The 11489-nt window shown below is 58.8% G+C and overlaps 1 protein-coding gene across 1 annotated transcript; it reads left to right on the top strand.

The window, feature by feature from the left end:
- Positions 1 to 693: 693 nt before the first annotated feature.
- On the top strand, positions 694 to 11090 carry LOC144382665 (uncharacterized). The gene is made up of 5 exons (XM_078078681.1): positions 694 to 798; positions 7327 to 7719; positions 8716 to 9231; positions 10866 to 10957; positions 11076 to 11090. The coding sequence occupies exons 1-5, from the start codon at positions 726 to 728 to the stop codon at positions 11088 to 11090; spliced, it is 1089 nt and encodes a 362-aa protein (XP_077934807.1). The 5' UTR covers positions 694 to 725.
- Positions 11091 to 11489: the final 399 nt, after the last annotated feature.

Genomic DNA, 11489 nt, shown 5'->3' with positions numbered 1-11489 from the left:
GAAGGGGGGCTGTGGTGCTTCTCCTGGGGGAGGGGGCTTGTCCTGTGTGTGGGGGCAGGGCCGGCCCTCGGCTGCAGACAGAGCCCTGGGGACCTGCAGTAGGGACACGCCCACGTGTGCATTGGGGTGTGGGGGTGCACACTGCCCGGGAGGGCTTTGTTCTTGGGCCCCCAGCTTCTCACTTACACATCTGACACTGAAGTTCCTAGAAAATCAGAAAGGAAATGTGACTCGTGAAATGGTGTAAAGACAGAGGACAGGCCCAAAGCAGGAGAGACCCCGCATCCTTGGCTCTAGGCTGTGACTCTGTGCCTGGCCATCGGCTGGCCCTGGTGAGCAGGGGTCCTGGGCTGAGTGGGAGCCCATAGACACAGGTGGGGGCCCTAGGGGTGCAGGCTGGGGAGGGGAGAGCACCAAGCTGGTTGTGAGCACAGGGACGGGACCTCTCCAGCACTGGGGCCCTGGGTGGGGGGCTGTTCCTCCATTTATTCTGCAGTTATCTCCTGAGGCCCCACTGCAGGTGCTGAGATAACATGAGAGATGGAATGGCTTACCCTACACTGGACAGTGAGGTTCCCGAACTAACAGTTAGCCCCGCCCTTGGGGTGCGGAAGATCCTAAGGGCTCTTCTCAGTGATGCTTTTCCTCTTTTGTAGACTCTGAGTTGTGGTATTTCCTCTGCAACCTCATAGGTCCAGGCCAAGCCAGCAGGGAGGCAGCCGGCCATGGGCACCTGCTCGGAAGACCCCCACCCGTGTGGGGCCCCCTCGCCTCTGGGATTCACCAGCCTCCTCCTCAGTGAGTGGCCCGGGCTCCCTGGGAGGGGGGCCGCCGGGTGGGCAGGGAGGCAGGAGCTCCTGGGCTGTCTGAGGGCTTTGCTGAAGAGCCAGAGAACTCAGCTCCGTGATGACTGAGCACATGCAGTGCATTTGGTTTAGAGCCCCGGGGTGAATGGAAGGAACACAGGGAGCTTTTGGCTGAGGCCAGGCTGGGAACCCTGAGCCCTGGCTGCCCGGCTGCATGAAGGGAACCCCTCCCAGGGGGGTGAGGCCAGGAGAGCCCGGAGCCTCCTGGGGAGAGGGATGGAGGAGACATAGGAGGGGCTGCGGGGACCCAGCGGTGGGGATGGGCACCCCCGCCTGCCATGCCCAGGGGACCGGGCAGCCTCTGCAGCTGCCGTATGGACGAGGGCCGACCCAGGCCCCCGTCTGAGCTGAGGAAGCCGCTCTAGTCTGGCTCCTTGGCAAGATGAGGGCCTGAATCCAGTGACATTCTGTTTGCAACGGAAGGAAAGGAGCCTCCAGAATTCAAGGGTCTGCGCCCACCTGCGTGTGTAAGGGTGAGCCCGGAACAGGAGACTGCTGATGGGGCTCCTGGTGGGGCTGACCTGGGCGGGACAGGAGGGAAGCAGAGGGGCCCCAAAGAGGGAAATGAATGACTGTTTTAACAAGAGCCCCATTTTCCGGTTCTTACTTCATCTTAGACCAGCTGCTTATGTATAACAAGTTAAAGAACAAAGAAGAAAATACTGTGATCTCCAGAATCGTGAATTCTGCGGACAGCTTGGAAAGCTTTTATTGTCTGTAATGTTTGGTTTGAGCGTACCAGCCCCTCCGTGAGCTGCAGGGATTCTAGGAAATTTCTGGAATCACAGGACATTTGTAATCAGGGAGATAAGTCATTAGATAATGAACTTTGCAAGGCCCTTTTAATGAGGTAACTCCTCGTCAGCGACATGTGGGCTTTCTCTTTTCAATTTTATTGAACGAGAGAAATATGAGAAATTACATTGAATTTCCTCCATAAATGTCTGGGTTGTAAGACTGAGAACAATAGAAAAGAAAGAAACGAAGGAAGGAAGGAAGGGAGGAAGGAAGGGAGGGAGGGAGGGAGAGAGGGAGGAAGGGAAGGGAAGGAAGGATGGAAGGAAGGAAAGAAGGAAGGAAGGAAGGAAAGGAAGGATGGAAGGAAGGAAAGAAGGAAGGAAAGGAAGGAAAGGAAGGATGGAAGGAAGGAAAGAGGGGAGGAAGGAAGGAAGGAAGGAAGGAAGGAAGGAAGGAGGAAAGGAAAGAAGGAAGGTAAAGAGAAAGAAATGGACAAAATATTATGTTGGTGGTTCAAGGCTGAATTTCATCTTATTTAAATAATCTCTGACTCTCTTGCTCACGCCGCCCCGCCCCTGACCCTCTGACCCTCTTTGGGATCAGCACCTTCTGCAGATCTGAGAGCTCTCGGGCCTTCCTCCCGTCTTGAGTGGGCGTCCAGCTTCCTCAAGCTCATGCTCTTGTCCAGCTTCTGGGTAGTTCCTCCCCGGCAGCCTGAGGGCTGAGTCTCCTCTCTCCCGGGTTCCCCCCTTTCCAGCAAGTGCTCGTTAACCCTCAGCTACCCCACGTCCCTGCCCTACCAAAGCCCGCCGAGTACTGCAGTCCCCTCTCCCGGGACAATAGCTGGGGGGTGAGACCCAGAACTGCTCAGACCCCAATGACCAGACAGCAGTGCTGGGAGGGAGGAGTCCTGGGCAGGGCAGGGCAGGGGGAGGGCAGGGGGAGGGGAGGGCTGTAAGGCAGCTCCTTGCAGGGGAGGCACTGGGCTGGGGGAGAGGGAAGCCGGCTCCAGGTCCGGCTCTGCCCAGTGTGACCCGGGACAAGTTCCCCCCCGAGGGAGCCCGTCCTCTGTGAAAGGTCCCCTCGAAGACCCTCCAGCTGTGACATTCTGGGATTGGGGGTCTCCCCCAAGACGGGACTGGCCTGTCGCTTCTCCGAGACCTCTGCTCTGTGTCTTCCTCCCGTCATGTCCTCGTCCTGCGTCCTGACAGCTACTGACAGCTGGGAGCCTGCTTGGGGCCCCTTCAGAACCCAGAGCCCAGGCCTTTCTGTGGTCCCGGCCTCAGCCCTCCAAGGAGGGAGGGGATGCTCTCTTCGAGGCCCCCGGCAATCCTCTGGCCTCTGCCGTCTCTGTCTCTGCCCCTGAGCGGGGTCTGCAGAGCACCTGCTGCAGGACCCCGGCTCCCGCCCCAGTGTGTGGACCCCGGTCGGCATGGCCCGGTCAGGACAGCGAGGTGCAGCGGGAGCCGCTGAGAAGCTGGGCACGAACCGTCTGGCAGGAGCCGCGCAGGTGCCGCCCATGGTCACCAGCAATGCCAGCTTCTGTCTCCCTGTCCCCCTGGGGCGGACCCCTCTGACGCACGGGGGGGCACTGAGAGGGGCAGGGTGGGCTCAGAATTCCTGGGGAGCAGCCGGCGGGCAGGTGCCGCCCTGTGGACGGAACTGCTATCCCTCAGGGAGCCCTAGGCACAGCACCCCTGTTGGAACAAGGCTGCTTCTCTGACTCGGGGTTAGCATCCTGTGTGCACCAGACTCTGCACATTTCCACAGGAGATGAGCCCTGGCCTCCTGGACTGGGGTGGGGACCCGGGTGTGACAGGACACTGTTGTTCTGTGCATGAATTCATGAGGAAGCCCGGTCACAGGAAGAGTCAAAGTCCAGCCCTTTACAGGCCACCAGGAACCCCGATCGATTTACCCAGATGTCCTGTGTGTGCACGGGTTTATCGTGTTTGTGGCCGCACAGAGAGAGCACGCACATCCTTGATGGTGCTGACTTTTGGGAGGAGGCGCCCCTGGAACTTCTACTTGAATCAACCCCAGGATCCGTAGGATCACTTTGGATGAGCACAGAATACTTTCCAATCACGAGACGACCCGCTGAGCAGAGGGGACGTGCCCACACCAAGTCCAGGGCACAGTAGACATTGTTCTCAGCCGTGCGTGGGAGAACGCGTAGCTGGTCCTCCCTCCATCTCCACCACTCTGCCCAGCAGCTCGGGGGTCTCGGCTACCTGGTGACGGGGGACGGGACAGGGGCCACAGAAGCCAGCTGCTGTGGACACAGCCAGGAAAGTCCTCTCGGTCAGGAAGGCCCCGGCCGGACTTTGACTCCCCGTGGACACCGATAGGGTCACACCATGGGTGTCTGTGTCCCGGGGGCCCATCCGTGACCCCAGGAGGAGCCCCCGAGAGGGGCAGCTCGGGGAGAGACATGGGCTCCATCCTGGGTCCTGGGAAGGCCGGGCTGATCCCAGGTGTGCTTGGTCGAGAATAACCATTGTGGTTGTGAGAGCGGCTTACAGGGATGGGAAGCCTCCCTCTCCTGAAACCCTAGCACTCATTCTGGGAGGGCAGCACGGCTATTATGTCCCTGTCCCAGAGGGAAGGCTGGAGGCAGGGAGGTCACGTGACTGCTCCTGTCCACACGCTCACGGGTCGGAGGACCTGGTCTCACGCCTCCCGGACCCTCCCGTCCAGGCTACCGACCGCCCTGCTGCACCTGACCTCCTGGTCTGACCGCAGCACATTCCCTGTGTGTCAGACTCACACACGAACACTGAAATAAGAAGGCTCTAGAAGGAAACAAGAGAGAATTAGGAGCACACTTTGATGTGGGGGGTGATCTTTTGATGCCAGAGGTAAACCAGTAAGCCTTAAATGATCCATCTGTTCAACTTCATGAGGACAATAGCAGGGCTAATAGTCCAGAGATAATGGTGAAAGACAAACCGGAAACTATTTATATTATTTTGTTGGAAAACAGGCTAATCTTACTAATACAAGTCTAGCTCCTACATGCTAATAAGAAAAACAGAATCACGGGCAGAGGACATGAGCCAACAGCTCACAGCGGCCAGAAAAGGAGATCAACAGTCATGGGACATGGTGACCGGGTTCATGTACAGGAGAAATGCTCATTCCAATACGAAGTGATATTATTTTCCCTTATCAATGTTGCAAAGGGCAGAAAGTTGGGTCACCGTGTGTTGGTGGGAAACCTAAGCATTACTGGGAGGAGAGCAGCGGGGGTCACTCTCGGGAGGGCGATGAGCAAGGTCTGTCAGAGGCTGAGATGGACCTGCCTTTGGTCCATTAGACCCACCCAGGGGTTATCCCAGTGTCTACACACCGTGTGTGCTGTCTACACAACCATGTGTGACCTGTATACACTAAGTGTGGTGTGGATGAACCAGCGTGTGATGTGGATGCCCGTGTGTGTGACGTATGAACACCCGAGTGTGACGGATGTGCCCCTGTGTGTGAGGCAGGATACGCTCCCACGTGCTGTGTGTCCATCCGCACGAGATAGACATGCCCTGTGAGTGACATCCGTGCCCCGCGTTCAACAGGTACGCCCCCATGGGTGAGGCATGTGCACCTGTCGACTTCTGTGCACCGAGTGTGATGGACGTGCCCCCGCGTGTGACGTGCGGACATCCGTGTGTGCAGAGCCCCCAATCCCAGGCTGCTCAGTGGGACCGTGTTTGCAGGGACACGAGCACCCTGACGGCCCGGCACACGTGGAAGGAACTAGAGCCCACGTGGGGCCGTGGGCAGCGGATCACAAGACTCTTGCCCGCGTGCAAATGCAGGTGCAGCCCTGCCCGAGCCGTGCAGAGAAGAGGGGGGAGCAGAGCAGCGGGCGGCGTGGGGTCGGGCACGTGGAGACACACGTAGGCGCCAGTCAGTGCAGAGACCCCCTCCGGAGGGACACACTCGAACCTGGAAGAGCACCGGCTGTGGGAAGGGCAACTGGGCAGCGGGGCTCAGAGGTCGGAGAGAGGATGCATTTCCATCTCCAGCGCCCCTCCTTTACTGGAATGCAGAATCTGCTTAACATTTAACACAATTTAAAAGCTGCTGAGTGTGGCTGAAATACAACCTTCCCATCCTTGGAACGGGGACAACACTCTGCAACCCGCCACCTTCAGTGGGTTGTCCTGGGATCCTTAGACGCTCAGCATCTGACGGAGCAGCTGATGTAGGGACTGGGAATCACGTTCATGGGGAACCCTGGTCTCGGGTGAGCAAGCGGCAGGTGGATCCCACTACCTGTCAGTTCCCCGCCCCCCCAGGCCCTAATACAGTGAGGACGGCGACAAGGAAACTCTTACTGTGGGTGATTTTCCTGTGTCGTCACATTTAATCCTTGCAGGAGCCCCGTGGACACGCTCAGCTCTCGTCCCCGTGCTTCCCATGCGGGACCCCGAGGCTTAGACAGTTTAGGAAATCGCCCAAGGCCTCTCAGCTAGTAAAGGGCAGATCTGGAACCTGAACACAGGTCTGTCTCACCCCAGAGCTCACGCCTCGGGGACCTGCTGGCCAAGAGCCCAGGTCTGGATCCCCGGGAGCCCTCACCCGGTCCACATGGCGTGGGGGTCGTGCTAGCTGGGCTCCTGCCTCAGTTACCTGGGGCTGTCAAAAGAAAACAGCATAGATCCGGCAGCTTAAACAACAGAATCTTTTATTCACACAGTTCTGGAGGATGAGAGTACAAAATCAAGGTTTTGGCCAATATGGTTTCTGATGAGAGGGATTCAACGCTGTGCTGTGGGACTCATGACATTAGTGTCCCGATGTGCTAGGAGGGATGGGGTAGCCGTGTCAGTGACCCAACTCAGTGGACCTTGTGGGGGCCAGATTGGGGCCTCACCTCTCCCTGGCTGTCACCTGCTGGGGTAACCAGCCGCCCCCTCGGCGCCTGGACACACACCAGGTGTGGGCTCCCAGCTCGAGCGGGTCAGGACCCAGGGGGGCTCAGCTGGGTCCTCAGGCCCAGGGTCTGTGGGACGGACACTAAGGTCTGGCTGGGGCTGCAGGGAGCTCAAGGGTCACCCGGGAGGTGTGCATCCAGGCTCCCGCGGGCGCTTGCTGGCGGGGTGCTCTTCCTGTGTCTGCTGGACGGAGGCCTCACCCCTCCCTGGCTGTTGGCCGAGTTTGCCCTCCATCCCTCCCCATGGGTATCTCTCCACGCGGCTGCCCACAACACGCGGCGGGCTTCGTCAGAGCGAGCAGGAGACGGAGTGAGTGCAAGACCCTGTCACACCCTTGTAGGACCTGCTGTCCCTGAGGGCTGTCCATCATGTGGGCGGCACTCTGCTCCTTAGAGGCGAGTCCCTGGGGGCGGCCCCCAGTCCAGGGACAGAGCTTGCACGGCCTGTGGGCAGGAGGGGTCTCTGCAGCCCCATGAGAAGCTGCCTCCTGCAGAGATGCACTCGGTGTGGACCGAAAATGTGCTCGTGCTTCGGATCCCAGGTCTCCTGACATCCATGCTCTCACCGTTAGGGCTCAGGACAGTGGAGGGGAGCGTGACCTGTTCAAGGGACGCTCCCCGGGGACCAGGAGGGATTCCAGCCTCGCCTCAGGTTCATGGCACTGTCCTGCCTTCCAAGACTCAAGGGGAGCACATGGGATGGATTTCATGAAGAAGATGGGTTCTAGGGTTTTCTCCTTTATTCCTAGTGAAAACCACTCACGTTTTCTGTGTCCTATGTCCTAGGCGTCTGCAGCGCTGTGACCCAGAGTTCTGGAGCCCATGGTTCTGGAGTTGAGGCTTCTGGAATCACTGTTTCTCTGAAGGAGACTCAAGGAGCTTCTGTGTGGTTTCATGTGATCAGAAGTCCAGAATTACCTCCAGAGGTCGGGCTGGAGAAGATTTCATGGGGCATTGTATCCGGGTCACACTACATAGTCATGCTGGACGTGTGTCCTGGGAGAGATGTTCCAGAATGGGTCAATTTCCAGGACAAGTTTGAGAAGAGGGTCCATGTGCTCAACATAACGACCCTGAGGATTGACAACCTGACCCTTGAGGACAGTGGGCAGTACCGGGCTCGAGAGTCCTACAGGAGAGGAAGAGAGCATGACCAGGATTTCCACCTGAGGGTCTACGGTACGTTTCCACTTTCAAGGACCCTGTGATCACATGCAGACTGTCCGGGGATTCCAGACCAGCTCTAGTTTAGGGTCAGCTGGTTCACAGCCTCAGTTTCCCTTTGCCATGGAACCTAAGACACCTGCAGGTTCTGAGGGTCAGCACGTGGCCATGGTTGGAGGACAGTCGTCACCTAGAAGGATTCGAAATCCCACCTGTGGTTCTCCCCGCCCCGTCCCCCCTTTCCTTCTCAGCACCAGCCCGAGGCCAGCTCACTCTCAGACTCCAAGGGTCCAGGTCTGAACCTCCACAGATGTAGGAGAAGGTCACAGGACAACCCTTCCTCAGACACTCAGTGAGCAGCTCTCTCTCCCTGCCCCCCCTCCACACAGGGAGACGTCCTGCTCTCGAGAGAGTTGCCTTTGCAGCCTCAGGTCCGGGAGATTCCCAAGACTGACTGTCAGTCTGTCCCTTGTCTTCCTGGGTGGACCCAAGTTCAGGGCATGATGTGACCACACTCAGGGAGGCCATTCCTCGCGGCCACCACTGTGTCCCCCACCACGGTCTCTCCTGGTTGGAGTCTGGGGCTGTTCCTGGGCTCCCAGAGCTGTCCAGTGGCCTAATGCACCAGGGACTGTGCAGTCCACCATCCAAGCAGGAGAAGCAGGGCCAGGCCCTGGACCAGGACAAACTTGTCGCAGACTTCTTCTTCTAGGGGACACCCCACACTCTTAGAATTAGTTGGTTATGGGTAGGTGACTCCAGCAGTAACTTCTCAAGGGAGATTTTTAAGACGTGCTTAGTCTAGTGAAATCACATAGAGCCGAACTCAGTGGCTCCCATCCTTATTGTCACGTGCTGTATATTTGGGTGATTTCTGAGTTATCTGTAAACTGCGGTCACCATCCTTAGGGGGAAGAAGCCAGAGCTTCAGGGAGATACCGCAGGAGAAAGCATGAGCTGGGATGTTCTCCACTCACGTGCTGCTCTGTCCTCTTGTCCCTCCCACCCCAGAGCCCGCGCCCCTTCCCCAGATCCGGGCCATGGTTCTGTCCCTCACACCAGGCTGGTGCAACGTCACTGTGGAGTGTGACACCACGCGAACCAGGGAGGACCTGACCGTGTCCTGGGAGAGTGAGGATCTCCCCAAGGAGCTGGAGCAGAGACCCTCCCCAGGACCAGCCCCCAACCCCTGGACCCTGGCTGTGAACCTGCCCCTGAGCCAGCCCAACTCCAGCCTCACCTGTGTGGTCAGCAACCAGGTGGACCAGAAAACTGCCACCCGGGACCTTGGGGACGTCTGTGGCCACGGTGAGTGCATCCTGCCAGAGGGGAGGGGCTCTCCGGGAGCTCAGGCAGCCCTGGGTGAGGGTTCTCCGCTTGTGTCCCCCCATGTTTATGTCACCACCTGCCTCCTGGTCCCTCTGTCCAAGACTCTGGCAGGTACATCCACCCTGCTTCTGCCCTTTGGGTTCGCTCTGGTGCTGCTCTCCACCTCTCACCCCTGCTGGTCCAGGCAGCACCCAGCAGGTACCTCTCCCCACCCTCATCCATCATTCCCTGTGTGTCCAGGGTGTTTCTCAGGAGAAGCGAGTTGGGGTGTCACTGGTCTGTGCCATCTGAGGGGTCTGAGCCAGTGAATCAGGATTCAGGGCTCGGGGCTCCTCTGCCCGTTTCTGGTCTGACGGACACACTTCACACCCACCTGCTTGCCTGCATTCCCGGCTGGGTCCTGCTGTCCTCAGCTTCCAGCCTCGGCTCAGGCCCTCCCTCTGCCCTCAGCCCTTCCAAGTCAGGAGTCCTCCACTCCCCCACTTATTCCCGTCCAGGGACCCCTTCCCTGCAGCTGGCTCGGGGGGCCTGTGACCCGAGCAGTCCCACAGGGCCGCGTGCTGGGTGCAGTTCCAGCATGAAGAGAGTTTGCACAGGGGTCCTCAGCCTGGATGGCTCAGGGCCCTGCAGGAGCTGCCACTGTCTTGCCCTCACACCTCGTCTCCTCTAAGGAGCAGTCAGTGACCCCACACTGACAGCTGATGCTCTGGCCCAGGATCAGTCTCCTCTGATGGAGGGCAGGGGCCATGTCTGCTTCTACTTTGAATGCCTGTCCCACCCTCGGCTTCAGACAGTTTGCTCAGAGTCACTGTGTCCCTGAATGTATGAATGAATGAATGACCTGGTTCCCCGTGTGCCCCCTCACCCCTCCACCCCCTCCTCCAGCTGCTGGGGGACAAGGTGAGGCTGGGAGAGGAGGCAGCTGGACCTGCTGCCTCAGCATCCCTGATCCCAGAGGAAGCTCATGGCTCAGGGACCCACTGGACCCTCTGGAAAGAGGCTCCTGCCTCCCTCTCATCCTCCTACCTGGCTCCTCCCTGCCTGGTCCCTCTCCCACCTGCCCCAGGGGCTGCTGGCTGCTCCCAGGGCTGGAGAGTTGACCCAGATATTCCTGTTCATGGCTCTCCTTCCTGGAATGCCGCACCCACCCCGAATATCGGGGAATCTCCTACTCCTCCCTCGAGACAAGGTTTCCCCATCACCTCCTCCAGGAGGTCCTCCCTGAGGACCCGGGTACAAGCTGTAAAGCTCTCGTGCCCTGGCATGGCTCTGGCTGGCTGCCTCTGGCATGTTCTCAGCCCTCCCCCCGCTGAGGAGCTCCTCAAGGGCGGGCACCATGTCCTGTTCCTCTCAGCACCTCGGCCCCAGGCAGGAGCTCAGGAACCGGCTGAGTGAAAGCACCTGCCATGCTCCTCCCTCTGGGGCTTCTGACCAGGTCCCTTCAGACGTCTCCATGTGCTCGGCAATGGGCGTCCTCAGTTCTCTGTGTCTTAACCTTCTTCCCTCTGTGACAAAAACAGATCCACCAGGACAGGCTGGTGCTGCCCTCCTGGGAGGCATCCTGGGGGCCATTGTGGTCATGCTGCTGATCCTCGGAGCTGGACTATATCTTTGGAAGAGACGTGGGAAGAAGGAGAACTTGAAGCCTGGGAGAGGCAGGTTGCACTTTCCCTCCCCCACTGGACCCTGGACACCCTCTCTCCTGCATTTTGCTGCTCAGGCCATGTCCCTGCAGGTGGCTGCCTGGTGTGGCCTTGGCCGTGGGGGTCATGGAGTGGGGGAGGGTCCAGGTGGCCAGGCTCAGACTCAAGCTCCATCTGTGTATGACTCAGGAGCAGGATCGCAGAAGGAGCACGGGGACCCGGATGGTGGCATCCACTATGCAGAGCTGAGCCAGCAGGAGGCTGGAGACAACAGGGACAAGGTGAGGCTGGGAGAGGAGGCAGCCTGGGTTCTCCCAAGTCCCTCTGTGCCTGGGTGTGTGCCTGTCAATCCCAGTCATCTGCAGGTTCTGCCCTCCATGCCTCTGTAACCATTTGCAGAGTATGAAGTATTAACTACGAAAATTCTCCTGGGGTCCATTCAGTGCTGGGCGCTGGGGCAGGTCTTGTCAGCAGCACTGGGTCTGTGTGGGTCCCTCTGGGGTGTCTGTGTGCCTCAGTTGATCCAGGAACCCTCTGTCTGCATTCCAGGGTAGGGGTGCACCACATCTAGAAGAGGAGACCTCTCTCACTACCATCTACAGTGAGGTCTGCAGGCCAGGCCAGGCCATGAGCATGATTTAAGCGGAAGAAGCAGGAGAATCCCACCCTCCGGGGACACCTGTCTTGTGAGCTTGATGCCCGAAGCTCTGGTCCTGCCTTTTCCCCCTCTCACTGCTCTGAGCAGGGGCTGCGTGGATCCAGCTATCAGCTATTTCTCTGCTAAATCGTTCTGCACAAGTTCCCCATGAGACC

This window comes from Halichoerus grypus, chromosome 7 (genome assembly GCF_964656455.1).
Source record: "Halichoerus grypus chromosome 7, mHalGry1.hap1.1, whole genome shotgun sequence".
Lineage (NCBI taxonomy): Eukaryota > Metazoa > Chordata > Mammalia > Carnivora > Phocidae > Halichoerus > Halichoerus grypus.
The sequence above is the reverse complement of the archived record's forward strand: the minus strand, read 5'-3'. Positions and strand labels throughout refer to the sequence as shown.

Excerpts from the sequence above, each read along its gene's own strand:
- LOC144382665 (XM_078078681.1), top strand. The coding sequence starts at position 726 with ATGGGCACCTGCTCGGAAGACCCCCACCCGTGTGGGGCCCCCTCGCCT. Across the intron at positions 7,720-8,715 it reads TTTCCACCTGAGGGTCTACG|AGCCCGCGCCCCTTCCCCAG; the intron begins GTACGTTTCCAC and ends CTCCCACCCCAG. Across the intron at positions 9,232-10,865 it reads GTCCAGGCAGCACCCAGCAG|GAGCAGGATCGCAGAAGGAG; the intron begins GTACCTCTCCCC and ends TGTATGACTCAG.